Raw genomic sequence first — 22,383 nt, 5'->3', positions numbered from 1 at the left:
CGAGTGATAAGAGCCTATTCTTGAAACAATGGTAGCTCCAACAAATAAACCATGATCTAGTAAAGATTCATATACTAATAAATTATCCAATCTACTGGAAACTTGGTGCCTCCCTCCTTTGCAATTGTTCCAAGTAAAAACCCCAATAATAATATTAAGATCAAACACCATAAGGTGATGAAGAAAAATTTTCAAATGTTGTGCCTCTGGAATGAGCCTCTTGATCCCCCCTCTTTTCCTCCAAATATTTAATGAGGTTAAAGTCTTTTTTGGTGAGCTAGATGTCATCTTGAATGAGAGATCAAATCGTTTTGAAGTTTGAAAAAAATCTCTATTTTTCCATAGGAATATAGGGCCATATACAACTGTTAGGCATCCTGAATCCTTTCCCCCGACATAATTAAATTGTCCAGAGAGAATGTGTGGTTATGCAATTCAGTCTTGGAATGTCACTTCTTGAGGATTCCATGGGATGGCAAGACCATTAACTCTCCCTTTGGCATCCAAATTGATCGCTTCACATCCTTTATCAACAATTTCCTTAAAATTTTCACTTGAGATTTTTTATTCTTGTAACATAAAAATAGAAGGGTTTTCCTTTCTTATTATGTCTGTAAGATGTATTTTCTCACCTCCATTATTGAGGCTAAAGATATTCCAGTAGATAATCTTCATTGATTAGTGTGTTTAGAGGAGGAAAACACCTCTGATAACACAGTAACTTGACCTATATTCACTAAATGATCCCCGACTATCTAGATTGAAGCTTTAGTAGTCCTTTTGCCCCTTATTTAAAATTCCTTATGTAATTGGCCTTTTACTTTGCCACTTTGTGTGTAAACACCCAAACCCTTGGCTATCAATCTCACTTCCCGATCTATTATCGAAGCCTAATTATTCAATTTAAAATAAGTTCGATGATACTGTAAATTCTAGCACTCGTATCCTTGTTTTCCCATTCCTTAAGAATATTTACCTTTATTTGTTCATCATTGTTCAAGATTTCAATATCCTCCTCTCCATCCATTCCTACAACATCTGCCATGGGTGTCTCTTTCGGATTTGGTATTTTGTGTGGAAGCTTTTGGAGTTTCTTTTTTGAGAGGATTTGGCCTGAGTTTCCTCCACGTTTAGGTCCAAATTCATCAGATATCTAGGTAGCTTGATATTTTCGTCCAAATTTGAAAAAGTAGAATACTTATTTTCAGTTGGGATATCATTGGCTTCCCATTGAACAGGTTGATTTTTTGAGTAAATGTTTCTAGTTGCAACTTTTTGAAAACCTTTAACATTAAAATTTTGGGTTTCTTCTTGCATTTTGCTTGTCGGAACATGCAATTGCAGGATAAGTGGCCATACTTATGACAATGCCGACACTAAAAAGGAACATGTTCATATTTTAGAGGTTGACACTAGACTTCATCATGGTAGGAAATTTCAATGGAGTCTGATAAAGGTTGGGACATGTTCATTTATACACATTCTAGTATAGGAGGTGTATTGTAATGTCCCTTTCTAGACACAAGGGGATATTGAGTCTTATCTTATATAGATCCCATAATCTAATGACATGAAGAATAAGGGGTCAACATAAAATATAATAATAATTCATAAAAGGGGCAAAAGTCACCCATGTATTTCCCATGGTATTCAAAGGAAGGACATACTATATAAGGAAGAAGGAGATCAAAGGGATGGGGGGGTGGGGGGGGAAGGGGAGAAGAATTATTGAGAAATTGTCAAGGAACTCCAAGGCTTCCGAGTAAAAAGGGGAAGGAGTTCTAAGGCTGCCGATTAAAAAGGAGAAACCCATGATATTTACCAGCTTTGATATTGAAGACATGCCCTATCTATAGTTAGTTGGTTTTGGAGTTGAAAGACATACCCTAGAAAATTCTTGTTATGAAGATTGACTCAATGGTCATGGAAGTGGATTTAGAAGAACCATATTCTAAATTTCCTGAGGCATAGTTTTTTCATGTAACCAAGAGGGTCGCTTCGGGTACATTATAAGGACGAGGGTGTTGCTATTCTCCAATTGTTATATCGATGATAGAGTCGCATAATCAATTGGTCTGTGCAAGTTGTACTTGTTCTTATGAGGTCAATGACTCACCGATTAAGGATCACTTATATGAGAGGGGTTGACGTATGGTAGATATTATAGTGAAGGTTGAGATAAGTAATTGTGAGGGTAAAGATCGATAGTTTCCAGGCAGTAGAAACACCTTGTTATCGGTCTACATAGGGCCGCATTCAATCTTATGTGAGTTAAGATCAATTATCTAGGTCATTTTCCTCGACTAAGTCAAGTGATGACATATAGCTGATTGGAAGAACTTTAGAAGGGAAACATTAATCATACCACTAGGTTGAATACATATCCATTAAGGTCGAGAATGTTGTACCAACATTCCATTGGTTTACTGGGCATGACAATACGCTGACGTTATAGATTGGATATGGATCAATATGTTCGAGTTTAATTATAGAAGGTGTATTGCAAGGGATCAAGTTTGGGGGGGGGGGGTTCTTTAATTGGGGCAGATTTTGTACAAGGTCGAGATGGATCTGATTCTATTCCCAAGGGTCACAACCAAGTGATCACGCTAAGCTTCCAAAACCATAATCCAAATCCAAGCCATGATTACATTACTTGGAGTGGTGGTCGAGTTTCTTTGATCGAGGCTAAGGTTCGAGTCCATTGAGGTTAAATATGGAGTCGAGTACCTAGGGTTGTGTATTGGTCAATGACTGGTTAAATCAATGGCACGAGTTGAGTATTTGTCAATAGGTGGATAAATACCTTTTAATCTATGTTGAATTCTTGTGATTCACAAGAGATAAGGCATTGATCAAAGGGGGATAAGTGCTCCAGGCACCAGGGCTTGAATTTTCAAGTAATCATTGTAGTGGAATGCGGGGCATAGTTCCACGTAGTGGGGTCTCATTGATTAGGAAAGAGTTTCCAGACAACTAAATCACATGGAGTCAAAGGGTGCACGATTTTTGCAAATTTGGCATTCAATAGTTTGTGGCATATGACCAGGTTCCTTCTCAAAGTTACTTGTAAAAATCCTCCTAACTAATAAAATTGGATTTGCAGTATTTGTCTCTGAGGATTATATATATTCATTATTGGTGTGTTTTTCCTTCATAATTTTTGTGTGAATTGAGACTAAATTCTCATATTTAATCTTCTAAAAAAAACCCTAGGGAATTCTCGCAAATTAAATTACGGTTATTAAAGTGGTATCAGAGATAGGATCATCATGCCAACCTAATAATATTTGATGTTTCTAGAAGATCAGGGAAATACAATGTAGGAAGAAGAAAAATACAAGATATAATGGGGGATCATGAAATCCAACCCTGGGAAAATTTTAAACATATTTTGAATGACCTAGCTAGAAGAAAATAAGGGGTTCTCTAAGAATTAAAATGTGTGCGACGTGAAATGGGCCAAGAATCCGAATGTGGACTATGTGAACGACCCAATTGATAATAGGGTATCAACATGGGATGTCTTTAGCTCTATAAGAAGTTTCACATACTATGTCTAGTCTCCAAGATAATTGGTCAAATCAAGGGGCCCAAGGATCATAGAGAAATTACAATTTGTTTGGAGGAGATGATAATCACAATGGGGAGGCTAGTAACTCCACCAACTGGGTACCTCAACTAATAAATCCAAATTCATTAGGGAATATCTTACCCACGTTCTTGGAAGACTAGGCAGATAATTAACAAAGACGAGACTAAATTTTTCTGGATTACATGAGAGAATATCAAGCAATAAGAGCAGAATTTCAAGGCTAAATGTCTCTCCAGGACTACTGTGCAATTAAACAAAGAGGTCGATTAAGGGAATCCAACAATGGTGAATGCTCAAAAAATAAATATACCAACATTTAATGGTACTTCAAGGGGATTAGCTAGATGTTGGGCACAAAAGCTCAACACATACTTTATACTCAATCCCATGAGAGAATCAGAGGCAATTTAGTATGCCACTCTGCATTTGGAAGGTGAAGATCATGAATGGTGGTACCAAGGGTTAACCACACTTGGGAATTGCAGAATCAACTCCTATCTAAAGTTTATAGAAATATTAATCTAGAGGTTTGATAAGAGGGACCCATAGTTGCATTTTAGGGACCTTGCACAATTAAAACAGATAAGGAGTACAAACAAATTTATTTCGTAATTTTAGACATCGGTCATAATGGTCGCAAATATCTCTCAAGAACTGTTGGTGATGTTGTTCATTGAGGGGTTATCTAAACCATTGTGTGGTTGGGTCAAGACTTTTAAGCCTAACACAATGTAGGAATCCATTTCAAAGGCAAGGGATATGGAGGATGCGACACCTAAAAATAAAACATCTTCCAAACCATCACCTCTTAAGCATGTTGCAGATAAGTCTCCTTCCTGAGAAGAGGAGATCAAAAGAAACAGTCTAGACCTTGGAACTTAGGATGCACAATGAAGGAAGAAACTCTATTATAGCTGCAGGGAGCCTTGGGAGCCATGGCACAAATGCAAGGGAATGGGAAAATTGCACTACATTGAGTTGCTCTTTGAAAGTGAGGGAGAAGAAGAAACATGGCCAGTGCAGATTGACAAGCAGTCTAGTTCAAAGGAGGAGCGACCAAGGGTAGAAATACTAAGTGGCATCATAGCTACACTTTCTTGAGTCCCTAGCTACAACACCTTCATAGTCAAAGGTTCCATATAGGGGCATTGGGTCACTATCCTAATCGATGGTGGGTCAAACCACGATTTTATTGACTTGACATTAATATCAAAAATAGGAATCCCAACAATGGACTTGAGAGGTTTTTTAACATGGAAATGGTTGATGATTACATCATGGAATGAAACCCAATAGTGCTAAAGGCAGAGTTAAATATGGGAAACTACACTATGGTTGATGATTTTTATATGGTGAGGTTGTCTAATTCTGACATCATACTGGGAGTCCAATAGCTTACCACCATAGGGAAGAATTGGAAAAAGTATCAGACCATGGAGATGGGATTAAAAATGAAAGGAGGGCAGAGGGTAGTCTTGAGAGGAATAACTCAGGATCCTCCAAATATTGCAACACTCAAACAAATGGTGAGCAGAGATGGGCAAAAGCACATAGAGTTATCACAAAATACTCAATAAATCAACTCCAAATTTAATTCAAAAGAAGCAGTAGATTCATGACCAAGTATTCAAACAAAGCCTCACCATGTTAAGAGTTCTGCAATAGCAAATCAAGAATGCTCAGGATGGATATGTGAGACCAAACATGAAGGGGATCCACAACTAAGAGGAGTCAAACAACGAAAAGGGATCCAACAAAAATACAACAAGATCATGAAGCAAATGGGCCATCATGAAGAATTAAGCTCTTCAACCACGTTAGGGGTTCTTACAGCAGATAACGAAACTATTGAATTAGGCAAATTTTAGATGGTGCAACAATTTGTCGCCAAAGCCTTCCACCAGTTTGTCTGGGATTTTGGTATTGAATAGGATTTACTTGAGGACAAGCAAAAATTGGGAAGGGGGGCTTGTAATGTCCCTTTCTAGAAGAAAGGGGAGATTGAGTCTCAGTCTATATAGATTCCAAGGAATAATAAGGGGTCAACATAAATTAGAATAATAATTAATAAAAGGGGTAAAATTCACCCATGGTATTTCTCATGATGTTTGAAGGAGGGAAGTACTATATAAGGAAGAAGGAGATCGAAGGGATAGGGGGAAGAATTATCGAGAAATTATTAAGGAGATCAAGAGATGCCAAGTAAAAGGAGAAACCCACGATATTTACCAGCTTCAAACATACCCTAGCTATTGTTTTTTGGTTTCAGAGTTGAAAGACACTCCCTAACCAATTATTGTTTTGCAGATCAACTCTGTGGTCACAAAAGTTGATTCATGAGAACCATATTTTAACTTTCCTGAGGTAGATTTTGTTCATGTAACCAAGAGGGTTTCTTCTAGTACATTGTAAGGCCAAGGGTGTTTTTATTCTCCAGTTTGCAGATCGATGACTTACCAATTACATATCATCATTTGGTCTACGTTGGTAGTACTTGTTCTCATCAGATCAATGACTTACCAATTACATATCACACATATGAGAGGGGTCGAGGTATGGTTTATATTATAGTGAATGCCAAGATAAGTAATTTTGAGGGCTGAGATCGATAGTTTCCAGGTAATAGAAATGCCTTGTTGTCAGTTTTCATAGGGCCACATTCAATCTTATGTGAGCTAAAATCGGTTATGCACACGAGGAATTCTTGAGCTATTGAGCAGGTATATATATTTCAATCTCAGGACTAAGTTCACAGTCTATTATCCATGTTGATTTCCTCAACCGTGTCAAGTAATGACAAACAACCAATTTGAAGCACTTCAAAAGGGAAACGTTAATCATACCACCAGAACAGGTTGAATACATATCCATCAAGGTCAAGAATTCCATGCCAATAGTTTTGTTGGTTTACTGGGCACAATAACATGCTGGTTTTATAGATTGGATCTGGATCAAGATGGTTGAGTTTGATTTCCAAAGGTGTATTGCCAAGGATTGGGGGGCTGAGTTTCCTTAATTGGGACGAGTTCTATACAAGGCTAAGCTAGATTTGATTCTATTCCTAATGGTCCTAGTTGTAATGTCCCCATTTGCTTAAAATTCATAAGGAAGGGGATCAACTAGCCTAATAAGATTCCCGTAGGCCAAGACAGGGACAATTAATCAAGGGAACATGATTCACCTGAAGAAAACATTGCAAAAGCTAATGTGGTGAAAAGGGGACATGGGTCTTAGGCTAATGAAAGGTTATTTTTTTATTTTTAAAGTGAGAAAACCCACTAAAGTGACTTTAATAAAGTAAAAGGGTAAAAAGGTGACAAAAGCGGAAAATAAGTTATAAAAGAGGGAAAATGTCGAGTCTCTCCTCATTCTTGCATTTTCTCATTTGAGAAAAATAATTTTGGAGAGATATTGAGGAAGAGTATAGGGTTTTTGGAAAAAACTCATGGTTGGTTGTTAGTTTCAGTGTTAAAACCATACACCCTAGCTAGTTGGAGAGCGATATCACTTAGATTTTTCCATTATGCTTTAAAGGAGAAAGAATGGGAGACATGGAGTAACTCTTTAAGGTGTTATAAGTTGATTTTAAGTTATTATTTTGTGTATTATGTGAATATTCTTTCAGGTGGAGTTGCCAAGCCAAATATGAGGTCAAGTTGCTGAGGAAAAGGGGGTGAGTTTCCATCATCCATTCTCTGAGCTACCAAGAGACTGAATTTTGTTACATTTATAGACCAAGTTCATATTGTAACTTGGTTGAGTTCGTGGGTTTTATAATTGAGTTTATAAGTTGTAAGAAGGGGTTGAGTTTATCATCTAAGGAGTTTGAGCCACCCTACTTCATTGGGTCGAGTTCTATTGTGTATTTGGGGTCGAGTTTTACCAGTCATCCAAACCAAGAGATATACTCTTTGCTAGTTGGTTCAACTATCACTAACAAGCTAGACATGGGCTTGCAGACTTATGGGAAAATGTTGAGTTACAACCACTACATAAGGGGATGAAATGTTGTATGAAGAGAGGATCAAGTCCCTCATTTGATGCATGTACGAGCTGTCAGGAAGCATCATATCTCTCTTGCTGAAATGTTGGTGTGAGGCTAAAGGAATTTATTATTTGTCAAGTTATTTTATCTTTGTGCGTTGGGTTTTCAGAATTGTATTTTTGGTGCTACTCTACAGCCTAAATATATATACTTACTTATTGATATATATGTTGTCATAATTCCTTTTCTATATTTGTATCATGCTTTCGACTTATATGTTTCTTTTACGAGTCTATTATGAAATTAAAGACAACTAGATAAAGCATTTTTCATGGGTATTTTAGTACTGTGTTGACTTCTTTTTAAAATAAATACAAAGAGTGCACCTATAACCATGTGTCTATAATCTATTTGATTAAACTCATTAGAGACTAATCCAATAAAACTTGAAAAAACTCAGTGGATATTATAAGATTTTCCAAGGGGGAATCTGTAACACTCTCCTCCCACATTTGCCCAAGCTAACCAGTCCACTAGGGTAAACATGTGACGAAGAGTTACTATGATATGATTCAACTCTCCAAGTACAGTTAAGGAAGTGGAAGTGACATGAGTAGACTAATATGACCTTTCACACATCCTACAAAACCTTCAAGAGCCAAACCACCCTTCCAGGTGACCAAATTCTGAGGCAACTTGCTTTTTCATTGCCTTAGAGCCTCGTTTGCTCCCATGACAAGGCATGCATGCGACAGGGACCCTCCAGTCGCTCCCACAACAAGGAATCCATGCGACTAAGGCCTTTTTCAGGCATTTCTGTTCTAGTGACCCCAGATTTTCTGTGACTTTTTCAAGGCCAAGGCTCAAGCCACTGCCCAAAACTTCATGAAACTTTCAGAAATGATAAATAACATAGAAACAAGGGTACTATTACAAACATTTGATCAATGAATTGACTCAACCCCTACTAGCCATGATAGGAATTTCGTCAAACATATCACATATATGTAATCTACAGGTCATAACAACATATCTGAGCATAGAGGTCTCATACTTACCTGAGATTTGTAAGGAAGTATTGATGCCTTATCACAATATTTGAATGATCATATATTAGGTCATATTTCATTGTTCATTCATTTCCTAATCAAAACATGATGAGAGCCATACATCAAGACTGTCATAAAACATCCTCATAACCAGCATATATTCAACAAAAATAACAAAGAATGATAACAACCATAAAAACCACATATGAACAAGTATATTTACCCATCGAGTACAAAAGGAAAGGAGCTCTTATTAACATATGCAAAATGCAACCAAGCCTGGGACTTCCATGTACAACCCAACCATACATTGGTTGAACCAAATATTTCTTTCAGTCAATCACCCTCGTGCCATATTCCAAGCATGAATGTGGGATCTCATGGAACAAATCCAACAAAACCAAACCAGGGCTTCCAAAGCCCAAACTACCTCAACCCTCAACCAATTACCTCACGATTGGACATCACTAACCATCACCAAATTGGTCTCTACCTAAGCTATCCAGGGCTCTAGAGCGTTTGTTCCAACCATGGCTTCTAGGACTAGTAACTCAACACACAATTGTTGTCGGGCTTCCAAAGCATTTGTCCAACCAGGGCTTCCAAGACTAGTAACTCAACCCACCCAAGGCTTCTAAAGTGTTTTTCTAACCAAGGGTTCCAGGACTAGTAACTTAACCCAAGCTGTTACAAGGCTTCCAAAGCATTTATCCAACCAAGGATTCTAGGAACTAGTAACTGAACCCACAACCATAAGGAACATGAGAACCAACTAGAAAACAAAAGGAAATACACCCACAACACCATGGCTACCTAGGAAATGGGAAGGCTAGGCAAATCCACCGTCAATCCAAACAATCCTCCATGCTAATGACAAATCATAACCAAGCAACCACATGAATGTTCCATGCATTCCAAAAATAGTAAGAAAATCATACATGCAACTCAATACCTGCAACCAAAATCCATTTCAGTTGCTAATCCTGATGTCCTCTTGTGATTTCCTGCTCTTCCTTTTCTTTCTTGCTCCAAATCCCAAGTATGTCACACTCCTCCAAGAGTGCTCCAAGAAAACTCTAAGTGTCCAAGAGTATGAGAGAGAGTGTGTGTAGAATATAGAGCTCCAAGCTAAAACTGACAAAAGCTACCAACTGATCCTCATAATCCTTTTTATTAATGAGGCCTCTATTTTCTTCATTTTCCATTATTTTCCTTCATTTTCCTCCTCATATGAAACCTGTGACCTTTCACCTTCCTTTTCTCTTATTTTCATAAATAAATGCCAATAAAAGTCTCATGCCTTTCCAAAGCCTTTGCGATTACCATTGCCAATTTCCATAACCATTAATTAATCACAAGTGATCCCCATCACTATGTTTTTTCCCAACATTTAGCTTGAAATACGTGTCCCATGACCATGGTTATTATTTTTTCCTTTATTAACTTTATTACATGGATGTTACAAAACACCCCCCTTGGGGGAACACCATCATCGGTGTTCAATGACACTTACAATCAACAAGATCGCTGAAAAGCAAAACATACTACCCATGGAGCTTTATAACTTAGTTCGTTGTAGTATTTACAATGATCATCTTACTGAGAAGCAAACCAACATGAGAAACATAACCTCACGACAACCATAACAACATCACAATGAAATGACATCCATACTGCTTGTTGTAGCTCTATAACATAGCTCATGGTAGTATTACATCCACATACATATATACATATACCAAACATCACACCAAAAAATATGCCAAAAAAATTCACTCAACTAGTGAATAAAGAAGGATACATAGCCCACATCTAATCTGTCATCTCCCATGTAGCTTCATCGGTCCCAAAGCATTTCCATTTAACTTTAACCTACTTGATTGATCGGTTATGGAGCATGAGCATATTTCTCTTTGAAAAATTGATTAAGGTTCCAACTAGAATTCTCCTTCTGGTTACACCTGCAATACAAACCAATCAATCACATGATCAACATCTTTAACATACTTCTTAAGTAATGGCACATGGAAAACATCATGGAATTTCACTGTTGGAGGCAGTTAAAGTCGATAGGCTATTGGTCCAATCCTCTCAAGAATATTGAAAGGTCTGGAAAACTGAGGTGCCAACTTGGCACATGATCCAATCCTCAAGGATCTCTTCTTGGGCTTGATGCACAAGTACACATGCTCCCCAACCTGAAACTCCTTAAACATCCTGTTTTGATCTGCATAAATATTATGTTTATCTTATGTTGCCTTTAGATTCTTCTTGATTACTTGCATTTCTTGTTCTATCTCTGTCAACATGTCCGGTCCAATAAACACCCTATTAACTAGATTTCTCCAAGAGATGGGAGTATTATAACTCTGCCCATACAATGCCTCAAAAAGAATCATCCTCAAATATTCTTGGTACCCATTTTTGAAAGCAAACTCAACTAGTGGAAGATACTCTTCCCACTTCCACTGTTGATGCATCACATACATCCTCAACATATCCTCCAATATCTTGTTGACCCTCTTTGTCTGTCCATCTGTCTGTGGATGATAAGTTGTGCTGAAGGCCAACTCTGTACCCAAACCTATAAATAACTCTTTCCAGAATCTAGAAGTGAACTTAGCATCCTTGTTTGACACAATTTACTTCAAAACACCATGCAACATCGCTACATCTTTGATGAAGACTTGTGCTACACCATTAGATGAATAAGTAGACATTATTGGAATGAAGTGCGCTACCTTTATCAACCTATCCACCACAACCATGATGGAATCATGTTGTCTAGATGTTCTCTGCAAACCTGTAATGAAATCCATGGAAATGACCTCCCATATTCACCCTGGAATCAGAATTGGCTGTAGTAGACCACTTGGATGCTTACACTCTGATTTTACCTATTGACAATCCAAGCACCTAGCCACAAAATTTGCCACTTCTTTCTTCAAGTTCGGCCAATAGTAGAACTTCTTCATCGTTGTCAATGTCTTTTGATATCCAGAATGACTTCAATATGACATAGCATGAAATTCCCTCAAGATAAGCTTCTTGAGCTCATTATCATATGGAACATATATCTTGTCCCTAAATCTGACCAAGCCATCTGTTGTGAGATGATAGTCCACATCCTCATCACCTGTACCATGTTGTAACTTGTGCATAAGCTCCATATACCTGTCATCCTGCTGTTCTACCTGCAAGATCCAATCCTGTAAATTTTTCCCATAAGAGCTCATAGTTGATATATGATTTACCTGTATCCACCTGCTAAGTGCATCTGCAACATTGTTCTCTTTACCATTAATATACCTGATCTCAAAGTCGAATTCACTAATCGTGGCCAACCATCTAGCTTGCCTGGCATTCATATTTGGTTGGTCAAATAAATACCTCAATCCCTTGTGATCACTCATAAAGATAAACTGCCTGCCAAGAAGATAGTGTCTCACATCTTCAAATCATGGATGATCGTTGACAACTTAAGATCATGTGTTGGATAATTTTACTCGTGCTCATTAAGTTTCCTTGATTCATAGCATACTACATGTCCTTCTTGCATAAGGACTCCACCAAGCTTTCTCTTGCAAGCATATGTACATACCACAAACTCTTTAACTAGATTTGCAATATTTAAAACTAGACCATTTGTCAACAATTACTTTAACTACTCAAAACTAGTTGTACATTCCTCTGTCCATTCAAATTTCTTACCTTTCCTTTGCAACGACATAATAGGATAAGCAATCTATGAGAAGTTCCTGCTGAACCTCCTATGATAACCTACTAACCCCATGAATGATCTTACCTCGTTCACATTTCTAGGAGTTTCCCACTCCATGATAGCCCTTATCTTTTCTAGATTCACTGTTATTCCTTCCTTGGAAACCACATGCCTTAAGTAGTGCACCTCTTGTTTGAAAGAAACTGCATTTTCTAAGATTGGAATATAATTGATGCTCTCTTAGAAATCTCGATACTGTTGCTAAGTGTTCAACATGCTCTTCCTCATTCCTAGAATATATCAATATATCATCAATGAATACAATAACAAACTTGTCCAGATAAGGACACAATACACCATTCATCAAGCACATAAAAGTAGTTGGAGCATTATTCAAACCAAATTGAACTACAAAAAACTCATAATTCCCATACCTAGTTTGGAAAGCACTCTTGTAGATGTCATCTTCTTTGATGCGTACCTAATGATATCATGATCTTAGATCAATCTTCGAGAAAATTGTTTCTCCCTTCAACTAATCAAACAAGTCATCAATCATCGGAAATGGATACATGATCTTGATGGTCACCGTGTTCAATTGCCTGTAATCAATGCATAACCTAAGTGTGCCATCCCTACTCTTCACAAACAACACTGATGCACCCCAAGGTGACACACGTGGCCTAATGTATCCCTTATCAAGCATTTCCTTCAATTGCAACTTCAACTCCACCAACTTCAGTGTGCTCATCCTATAAGGTGCCTTTGATGATATTGTTGCCCCTGGTACCAACTCAATAGAAAATTCCACTTCCCTGTGAGGCAACAACTCTAAAATATCTGTCGGAAACACATCCTAAAACTGTTGTAAAACTGGGTACCTTCTCAAGACATCTGCATCCTCAACTTCCTTACCTTTGTCATTGGAAATATGCAATGAGACAACACACACCCTTTCCTGTGGTTGTGCTTCGCCTGCATAGTTGTTACTATTCTAACTAATGTTTCCTTCTTCTTACATTGCAAGACTCTTTGTTCCCCATTGTCATCCAGGCATTCAATATCCCTGTCATAATAATCCACCTTGCTCCTATGAAGATACAATAAATCCATATCCAACAACATATTGTATGTTCTCAATGGAAGTACATTCAAATTTGCTAAAGTAGGCATACCATTCAACTCAAATTCACAAGCTCTTACCCAATGATGAACTGTCTTCTATATACCTATAGCCAACTGCACTAACCAAGATTTTGCATGCGCTTCTTTATTCAAACCACACTTATCCACTAGGTCAGGATTAACATAACTATAATTAGATCCAGGGTCAATCAAAATAGAAACAAATTGATCACAAATCTTACCATCCTTCTCGATAATAAATGCCTAGTGATATGCCTACATGTTCCCTAATGTTGCATAGATCTATGGAACACTCTATCCAACACCCCCCACTGTTTGTGCCTCATGCGCACTGTAGATTTGCGGTCTACAACCCTGATGTTGTGGACAATCTCTCCTATGATGCTCTCCACCACAAGTCCAACATTACAAAGGCTTCCAACCTGCACCCTCGTTCTGCTCCTCAGACCGAAATCCTTGTCCTATATTAGATGCCTTAAACTTCTTATGTGGTGTCACATTCTCTTTGTTACTTGTATCTTGAGGTCATGTTCGCTTCTTGTCCCATTTTCCTTTATTCTTTGCATTACAATTCCCATCTGGCATAGTCTTAGATCTATGCTTTGATTTCTCAAACAATGCTTTAGCTTCTGGATGGCCTCCTCCAATGATCTAGGCTCATCAAACTCAATCTTGTCCTTGAATGCTACCGACAACCCAGTAATTAATCGCTGGATCTTGGCCTTCTCCTCCTTTAGGTAAGGCACATACCTCAATAACTCCAAGAATCTGCTTGTGAATTCCTCATCGATCATAGATCCCATCTTCAGCTCATAGAACTCCTTTTCCTATCATCATAATACCTATCTGATAAATACCTCTTCCTGAATAGTCTCTCAAACTCACTCCAAGTCAACTCCTCTTCATGAATACCTCTGACATTCTTTACATCTTCCCACAAAATATATGTTTTACCTTTAAGACTGAATGTCGCTCTCCTGGTCTTCATGTTCGCCGAGTAATCATGCAACCTGAAGAACTCATTCATCCCAAGCAACCATGCTTCGACATCTTGTGACTTATTCATTTCCCTATAAAATGTAGGTGGCTTTTATTTCTTTAACTCACCCGAAAAATATGCCCTTTCACTCCTCCTGTAAGGATGATAGCAATGATGACCATGATACCTGTCTAAACCAGAACTAGAGTAAATCCCATGTCCATTGCCTCGTCTATTGAATAATTTTCCATATTTGACTGTGTCATCTCTATCCAACTTGTTCCCACCATGTGACCTGCTACCGTATGCTCCATTAGTCCTATCCTCCTGTCCATGACTGATTCTAAGTGGCCCTTGTCTTTGCAAGTTTGACAAGCTATGAAAAATTACTACATTGGGTTTTTGCTTGTTTCTCCTCTGTCCTAGCAATTCTCTCTTGTGATTGAATGATTCAGTCAATATCTTCTTTGCAACTCCTTATTTCCACCTTCAAACTTTTCAAAGTGTTTGCTATGTCAAGAGAATATCCCTCACCATGTTGCTCATCTGATTTATAAGGAGAGTCTTGTGAGTTGTATTCTACCATCTTGCTAGCCATCTTTGATCTTCTCTTCCTGCAAGGTATATCATGTCAGCTAAACCAAATCATAAACAAACCAACGCACCTTAGTTTAGTTCAGGGGAAGATATCTCGTATGTACAACCAGATTAGTGCAATACATATTTAAGCATAATCATATGCACATTTAATAATCATTTCTATCATTATCTAGTCATTAATGTATGACCATACCAACCACATACCATGGCCTCATGCATGACAACTATCACTATTCCAATGTATTCGTAACAACATATAAACACTAACATGCATGAACAATGCAAAACTGACATGCACTCTGATGGTGGAATTATATGTATTCTAATTCCAACATTTAATTATCAACTCCGGGATCGTAAGACTTAGAGATGCAAGCACATGAAATGCAGGATTATAGCATTTTCTAGCTTATGCTAACAACTAACACTAGAAAGAATTAATCACTTGTCACTGGACTGTGGTACTTTAATGCTTATTGGGTTCTAAACCACAATCTTTCATTACCAACAGCCAATGTTCATGTGGTTTTATTTATGTATCTTATTAGATCTTGAGATTTCAATGGTTCTAATCCTATAGTGTTGCATAAACAAATTCATTAAACATGTTGTAGAAAAGTAAATTTCAGAAAATTAAATTCCGACAACTATAAGAAAAAGTGTGCGAGACAATAAAGAAAACAAGGTAATAAACTACAAGAAATGCATTAATGAAATATAAAAAATAAATGTTAAGCAAGCTTAGAGTCATAATGATATATTGTAGGTTCTTATTCATTGTAGGAATATTTTACCAAGTAGCTACAAATCTCCAATCAATTAAAGAATCCTAAACTGAAAATTACATATATTTTTAATACCATGTTCTAGTACATAACTTAGTACCGAATTAAGTACAAAAAGTATGGTAATTGAAATTCTGAATATTAGTACCGAATTAAGTCCATAAATTCTGTAGATTAAAATTTTGGGTATGAAAACATATTAAGAAATCAATTTTAAGTTTGTTTAACTCTTAAGCCCAAGAGAAATAATTTTGAATTTAATCATAACATGTTCTATTAACAAATATGAAACAGAGAAGTGAATTTAGCAAACCTAAAAATTGAAATAAAACAATAAACAAAATCTGCGATGAAGAAAACTAAATATTTTATGGATATTGCTCTACTTTACAAATAAAAATAAGGACATTACATGATTCGAGGGGCCCTTCCCGACCTGGAAATGTGCCTAGATACTAAATCAGATCTTAAAAATATGCAGAACTGAACAATAATTAAATCTTTATTGCAGAAAATCAATCGTTGGCTTCACATACAGAAATTAAAATATGTTACAAACGAATAAGCTCAGAGTAATGATGCAATTCCTCTCTACGTCCTCTCCTCTCCCATTTGTTGCGCAGACCCGTTTCCTTTATAATACATAGAGTAAAGGAAGAGATGATCAAAGAGGATCATATCCACTTCCATGAAAATCTAACACCATACTAAAGTAAAATAACAAATATTATTTTAAACAAATTCGTTATGATTTAAGATCATATTGGAACTTTCATTGAGGATGGGAACGATGCCACTTGTCATTATTTTGAATTTCCTCCACATTTGGACATAATTGCAAATCTAGACATAGTTGCCCGTAGTTGTTAGCATGCATCTGCAGAACCAGGTGCCAAACTAAGTACCGAATGAAGTACCAAATTCCTAGAAAATGCCAAATTAGTATTGAATTAAGTATTGAATTTCTGTAGGTGGAACCTAGGTTTGAATAACGTCTTGAGCTTCAGATGTGAGATAGGTGTAAACATAAATCCATCCATAAACATATAGTTGCAACCATGTCATCTCGAGAGGTGCTAATGTGTGAACCTTTACTTACTACTGAAACTGATATAAGTACGAATTGTCAAATTCCAGTACTAGAACTTATTGTTTGGGCACATAAACATATTAGTAAACCTTCATTGGAAAACCACGTTAAAAACTCATTAAATCATTAAAAATATAAGAAACCATTAATAATTAACCACAAGTTAAAATGAATGCATTTAGTGAAAATTGGTAATATGATAGTTACAGAATATGTTATAAAAGTATGAATGTGGCTTGTAAATGAAAGGTTTGGATAGCCAATACAATAACATATCTAGGGACCAACAAACTCATGACAACCACATCCAAAAACAACACCATCAAATTTTCACATGGTGACACCACTACAACTATGACCAATGCCATGCATATGCACCAAGCACATATACCACAGACATAATGAACACATATGCAACTGACATGTATGCATGACCAACACACACCGCTCATCCAGTCCAAGGAGTGAACCATGCTCTGATACCACTATGTAACACCCTCCTTCCACATTTACCTAAGCTAACTGGTCCACTGGGGTAAACATGTGATGAAGAGTTACTATGATATGATTCAACTCCCCAAGTATAGTTAAGGAAGTGGAACATACATGACTAGACTAATATGACCTTCCACACATGCTACAAAACCTTCAAGAGCCAACCAACCCATTCCAAGTGACCAACCCCTATGGAAAATTGATTTTTCACTGCCCTAAATCCTCAGTCACTCTCATGACAAGGCATGCGGCGACTAGGACCCTCCAATCATTCCCATAGCAAGGCATCCATGCGACTATGGCCTTTTTCAGGCAGTTCTATGCCAATGACCCTAGATTTTGTGCCACTTTTTTAGGGCCAAGGCTCAAGCCACTGCCCATAACTTCATGAAACTTCCAGAAATAATAAATAACATAGAAACAAGGGTACTAATGTAAACATTTGAGCAATGACTTGAATGGACCCCTACTAGCCATGACAAACATTTCATCAAACATATCACAAATATATAATCTACAGGTCATAACAACAAATCTGAGCATAGGGGTCTCATACTTATTTGAGATTCGTAAGGAAGTATTGATGCATTAGCATGATAACTGCATTATCATCTATTAGGTCATATATTCATTGTTCATTCATTTGCTAATCAAAACATGATGAGATCCATACATCAAGATTGTCATAAAACATCCTCATAACCAACATATGTTCAACATAAATAACAAAGATATAACAACCATAAAAGCCACATATGAATATGTATATTTACCCATCGAGTACAAGAGGAAAGGAGCTCTTATTAACATATGAAAAATGCAACTAGGTTTGAGACTTCCACATACCACCCAACCGTAGATTGGCTGAACCAAAACTTTCTTTTAGCCAATCACCCCCATGCCACATTCCAAACATGAATGTGGGATCTCATGGAACAAATCCAACAAAACCAAACTAGGGCTTCCAAAGGCCAAACCACCTCAACACTCAACCAGTGATTCCACCTCATGGTCGAACATCACTAACCACCACCAGATTGGTATCTACCCAAGTTTTCCAGGGCTTCAAAGCATTTGTTCCAACCAAGGCTTCTAGGACTAGTAATTCAACCCACAATTGTTGCAGGGCTTCTAGAGCATTTTTCCAACCAGGGCTTCCAGGACTAGTAACTCAACCCACCCATGGCTTCCAGGACTAGTAACTCAACCGACCTAGAGCTTCTAGAGAATTTATCCAACCAAGGGCTTCTAGGACTAGTAACTCAACCCAAGTTCTTGTAGGGTTTCTAGAGTGTTTGTCTAACCAAGGTTTCCAGGAACTAGTAACTCAACCCACAACCATAAAGAACATGAGAACCAACAATAAAACAAAAGGAAAGACACCCACAACACTATGGCTACCTGGGAAATGGAAAGGCTAGGAAAATCCACCAGCAATCAAGGAAATCCTCCATGCCAATGACAAATCATAGCCAAGAAACCACATGCATGTGCCATGCATGCCAAAACTAGTAAGGAAATCATACATGCAACTCGGTACCTGTGAGCAAAACCCACTATAGTTGCTAATCAAAATGTCCTCTTGCACTTTCCTACTCTTCCTTTGCCTTCTTGCTCCAAATCCCAAGTATGCCACACTCCTCCAAGAGGGCTCTAAGAAAACTCTTAAGTGTCCATGAGTATGAGAGAGGGAGAGTAAAATAGAGAGATCCAAGCTAAAACTGACAAAAACTACCAACTGATCCTCATAATCCTTTTTATTAATGAGGCCTATATTTTCTTCATTTTCCATTATTTTCCTTGATTTTCCTCCTCACAGGCAACCAGTGACCTTTCACCTCCCTTTTCTCCTATTTTCCATTATTTTCATAAATAAATGCCAAAAAATATCTCATGCCTTTCTAAAGTGTTTGCCATTGCCTTTGCCAATTTCCATAACCATTAATTAATCACAAGTGATCTCTGTCACTATATTTTTATCCAACATTTAGCTTGGAATACATGTCCCAAGACCAGGGTTATTATTTTTTCCTTTATTAACTTTATTGCATGGATTTTTGACCAGGGTTGTTACATTACAGTACTCAGTAGTCAGGTGATCAGGCCGAGCTTCCATAACCCTAAGCCATGTTTGAGCCATGATTACATCATTGGAGCATTGGCTGAGGTTCTTTTATCACAGCTCAGAGTTGGGTCCATCCAGGTTAAATCTGAAGCTGAGTTCATAGGCTTGTGTATTGGCCAATGGGTGGCTAAATCAATGGCATGATTTGAGTATTGGTTGACATATGGATGAGACCTTGCAAGCTCGTTACAATTCTTGTGAATCGCAAGAGATAAGCCGCCGAGCAAAGGGGGACAAGTGCTCCATGCATTAGTGGTCAAATTGTAAAGTAATCAACATAGTGGAATATGGGGTAGAGGTCCACGTAGGTGACTTGCATTGATTGGGATCAAATCTCCATAATCACACAAAGTCAAAGGGTGCACAATTTCTACAAAATTTGACTTGAAATAGTTTGTGGCATATGACCAGGTTCCTTCTCAAAGTTACTTGTAAAAATACACTAAGTAATAAAATCAAATTTGTAGTATTTGTCTCTAAGGATTTTATATTTTTATTGTTGGTGTGTTTTCCCTTCATAAATTTTGTGTGTAAATTGCGATTAAATTCTCATATTTAATCTTCTAAAAGAAAATTCCCGAGGAATTATTGCAAACTAAATGAGGGTTATTACACCATCCCCACCTAGTGACCTTCGAGTTATTTACAAAAGATCCAATTGAGTTTTCGATTCTTTCAAGAATTTCTAGGTCCTAAAATTCCTTGGGTAGAGAAAAGAGTCTCATCCACATTAATGCCACTAAGAATTGTTTTTTTGGGTTATATCATTCCTCTCAAAATCTCATGAGAAGACCTACATTCTTCAAAAATAAGGCCTATTTTCAAATACTCGGGACCTGTCTTCTGAGTTGGAGAAGATTATATTACTGTGAAAAAGCCTTTGCCCCCAATTCCAGATTAATTTGACCTCATGGTTGCCATTTACTATAGATCTATTGTAGCGGCTACAACCACCCTCCAAAATTTTTCCTTAGTCTGTTTTGGAGCCTCCCTACCAACCTTTCACAACACTTTGTCTTGCTTCGTCAAGTACTCAAGCTTCATGTGCTTTCCTCGCACAAAGGCAACCTGTCAATCACAGTTGATCCATTCTCCTCATAGGCTACTTACCTGGACTTGGTCCAACTATAGGCTGAGCTGCTTCCCCTTGAAAATTTTGCATTTCTGGAGGGCAACCAGCCTTCCCTCCAGAAATTGCGCAATCCTCTCTAACGGCCTGCTCGGCTCCAAGATTGTGCAATCCTGCCAGCCAACACTCCCAACAGGATTTGCACAAATTTTCCCAGCAGTAGGCTATTCAGCCCAGGATTTTCACAAATCTGGGCAACAGTAAGCTACTGTCCCCATAAATTGCACAAACCTCCTGGGTAGTCAGCCCAGATCCCAACCAGGAATGCACATTTTTCCCAAGGAGTTGAGCAGCTACATGCATGAACAATCCAGTTGAACAGTTCCACCCAGGACCGAAGAAACTTGAATTGCATGCATGCATGACTTGATCTTCCCGGAATAGCAAGAGACAACATGCAAAAGACATCCCATGATTCAGGGAGCTATTTTTAGCAACAGGGGGTTACATGCAAAGTTCCTATAGAAGTTTCTCTCCAAGTGTTGTTTTTTCCTAGATTTGTGGCATGTGCGTCATGAAACCAAACTTATTTATTCGATGCATCAGAGCTCATTCATTCACATCAATCTTGGAGCTCTAACATCCCACAGCACATCCAAGACTCTTCGACACATCTAGCTCAACTATTCACGGGTAAGTGGCCTCAACTTGTCTTTTTCAACATTTTTGTCGCTTTTTGTCTATTCGTTTGTGTGAGTGTTGTTTGCTTGATTTATTTGATCGCCTACTGTCGTTTACATGTATTCTAGCTTTTCCTAGCTTTGTTTCAGTTTTCGTTGCTATCTCAGTATTGTCGCATACATGAAACTGTTTTACATGGACATTCAGCCAACCAAGCAAATTGCCTCACCCACATGCATGTTGATTTGTCTGCTGAATATTTTATTCATGTTTTACATGCACTGTCAATCACTTCTTCTATCACTTAGTTTCGCCATTCATTTCATTGTCTTACTTGCTTTCATTGTCTTTCTTGACCAACACTGGCCTCCAGGACTATTTTGCGAATTATGGAGGACACTGGCTGCTTGGCCCAAGAAATTGCACAAATCTATCGCTGGGCTAGCAGTCCTTCCTAGCTGGAATTGCACATTGCGCAATCCTAACAGCTAGTTGTGTGGCTAGATTTCACATTTCGCATATCCAGCAGCTAGTCCTACCTCCTAGACAACCCAAATTTCCTGTTGTGCAGTTCTGGCAGCCAATCCCTCAGCCTCCCAGTAAAATTTGTGCAATCTTGCTCATCAGTTACCTAGGTATGTGCTGTGTCCTTCCCCGGATTTTCTTTGTTTTCAATGAAATTTTTCTTGCCATGCATGTTTCTTGTTTCCAGATCTTTCAGTTGTTCATCTGTCTCAATGGCTTCCAAAAGAACAAGATCTCATGGCATTGATGGTATTGTAGCTGGAACAAAAATTGAGCAGGTGTCCTCTAGTCTACCAATCTACAAAGATACAAAGTCGTATCTAGACAAGGACATCAAACTGAAGTGGCAAGAGGTTATTGAAGCATTTACAGGCACTTTTGGCGAAGACCGTCAGGTGTACATAAGCATTCACAAGTCTGACTTGTACCAGATTGCATGTAGATACCCCGCTTTCCTATGCACAAACATGATTCACTGTATCGTCTCTCACACTGACCTCGAGACGATGACCTTGAGCAGTGTTAGTGGGATGGAGCT

General features: G+C 37.9%; 1 protein-coding gene across 1 annotated transcript in view; it reads right to left on the bottom strand.

The window, feature by feature from the left end:
* LOC149184688 (chaperone protein ClpB1-like) overlaps positions 1–1,045 on the bottom strand; it is a 40,639-nt gene extending 39,594 nt beyond the window's left edge. The window contains exon 1 of the mRNA XM_089415416.1: positions 977–1,045. Coding sequence (XP_089271542.1) covers positions 977–1,045 — 69 coding nt within the window. The remainder of the gene's footprint in view (positions 1–976) is intronic.
* Between the last annotated feature and the right edge of the window lie 21,338 nt (positions 1,046–22,383).

Source organism: Pinus tabuliformis, chromosome 3_2 (genome assembly GCF_031772625.1).
Source record: "Pinus tabuliformis cultivar Carrire ecotype Pingquan chromosome 3_2, CPIR1, whole genome shotgun sequence".
Classification (NCBI taxonomy): Eukaryota; Viridiplantae; Streptophyta; class Pinopsida; order Pinales; family Pinaceae; genus Pinus; species Pinus tabuliformis.
Note: the sequence above shows the minus strand (reverse complement) of the source record. Positions and strands in the feature narration are given on the sequence as shown.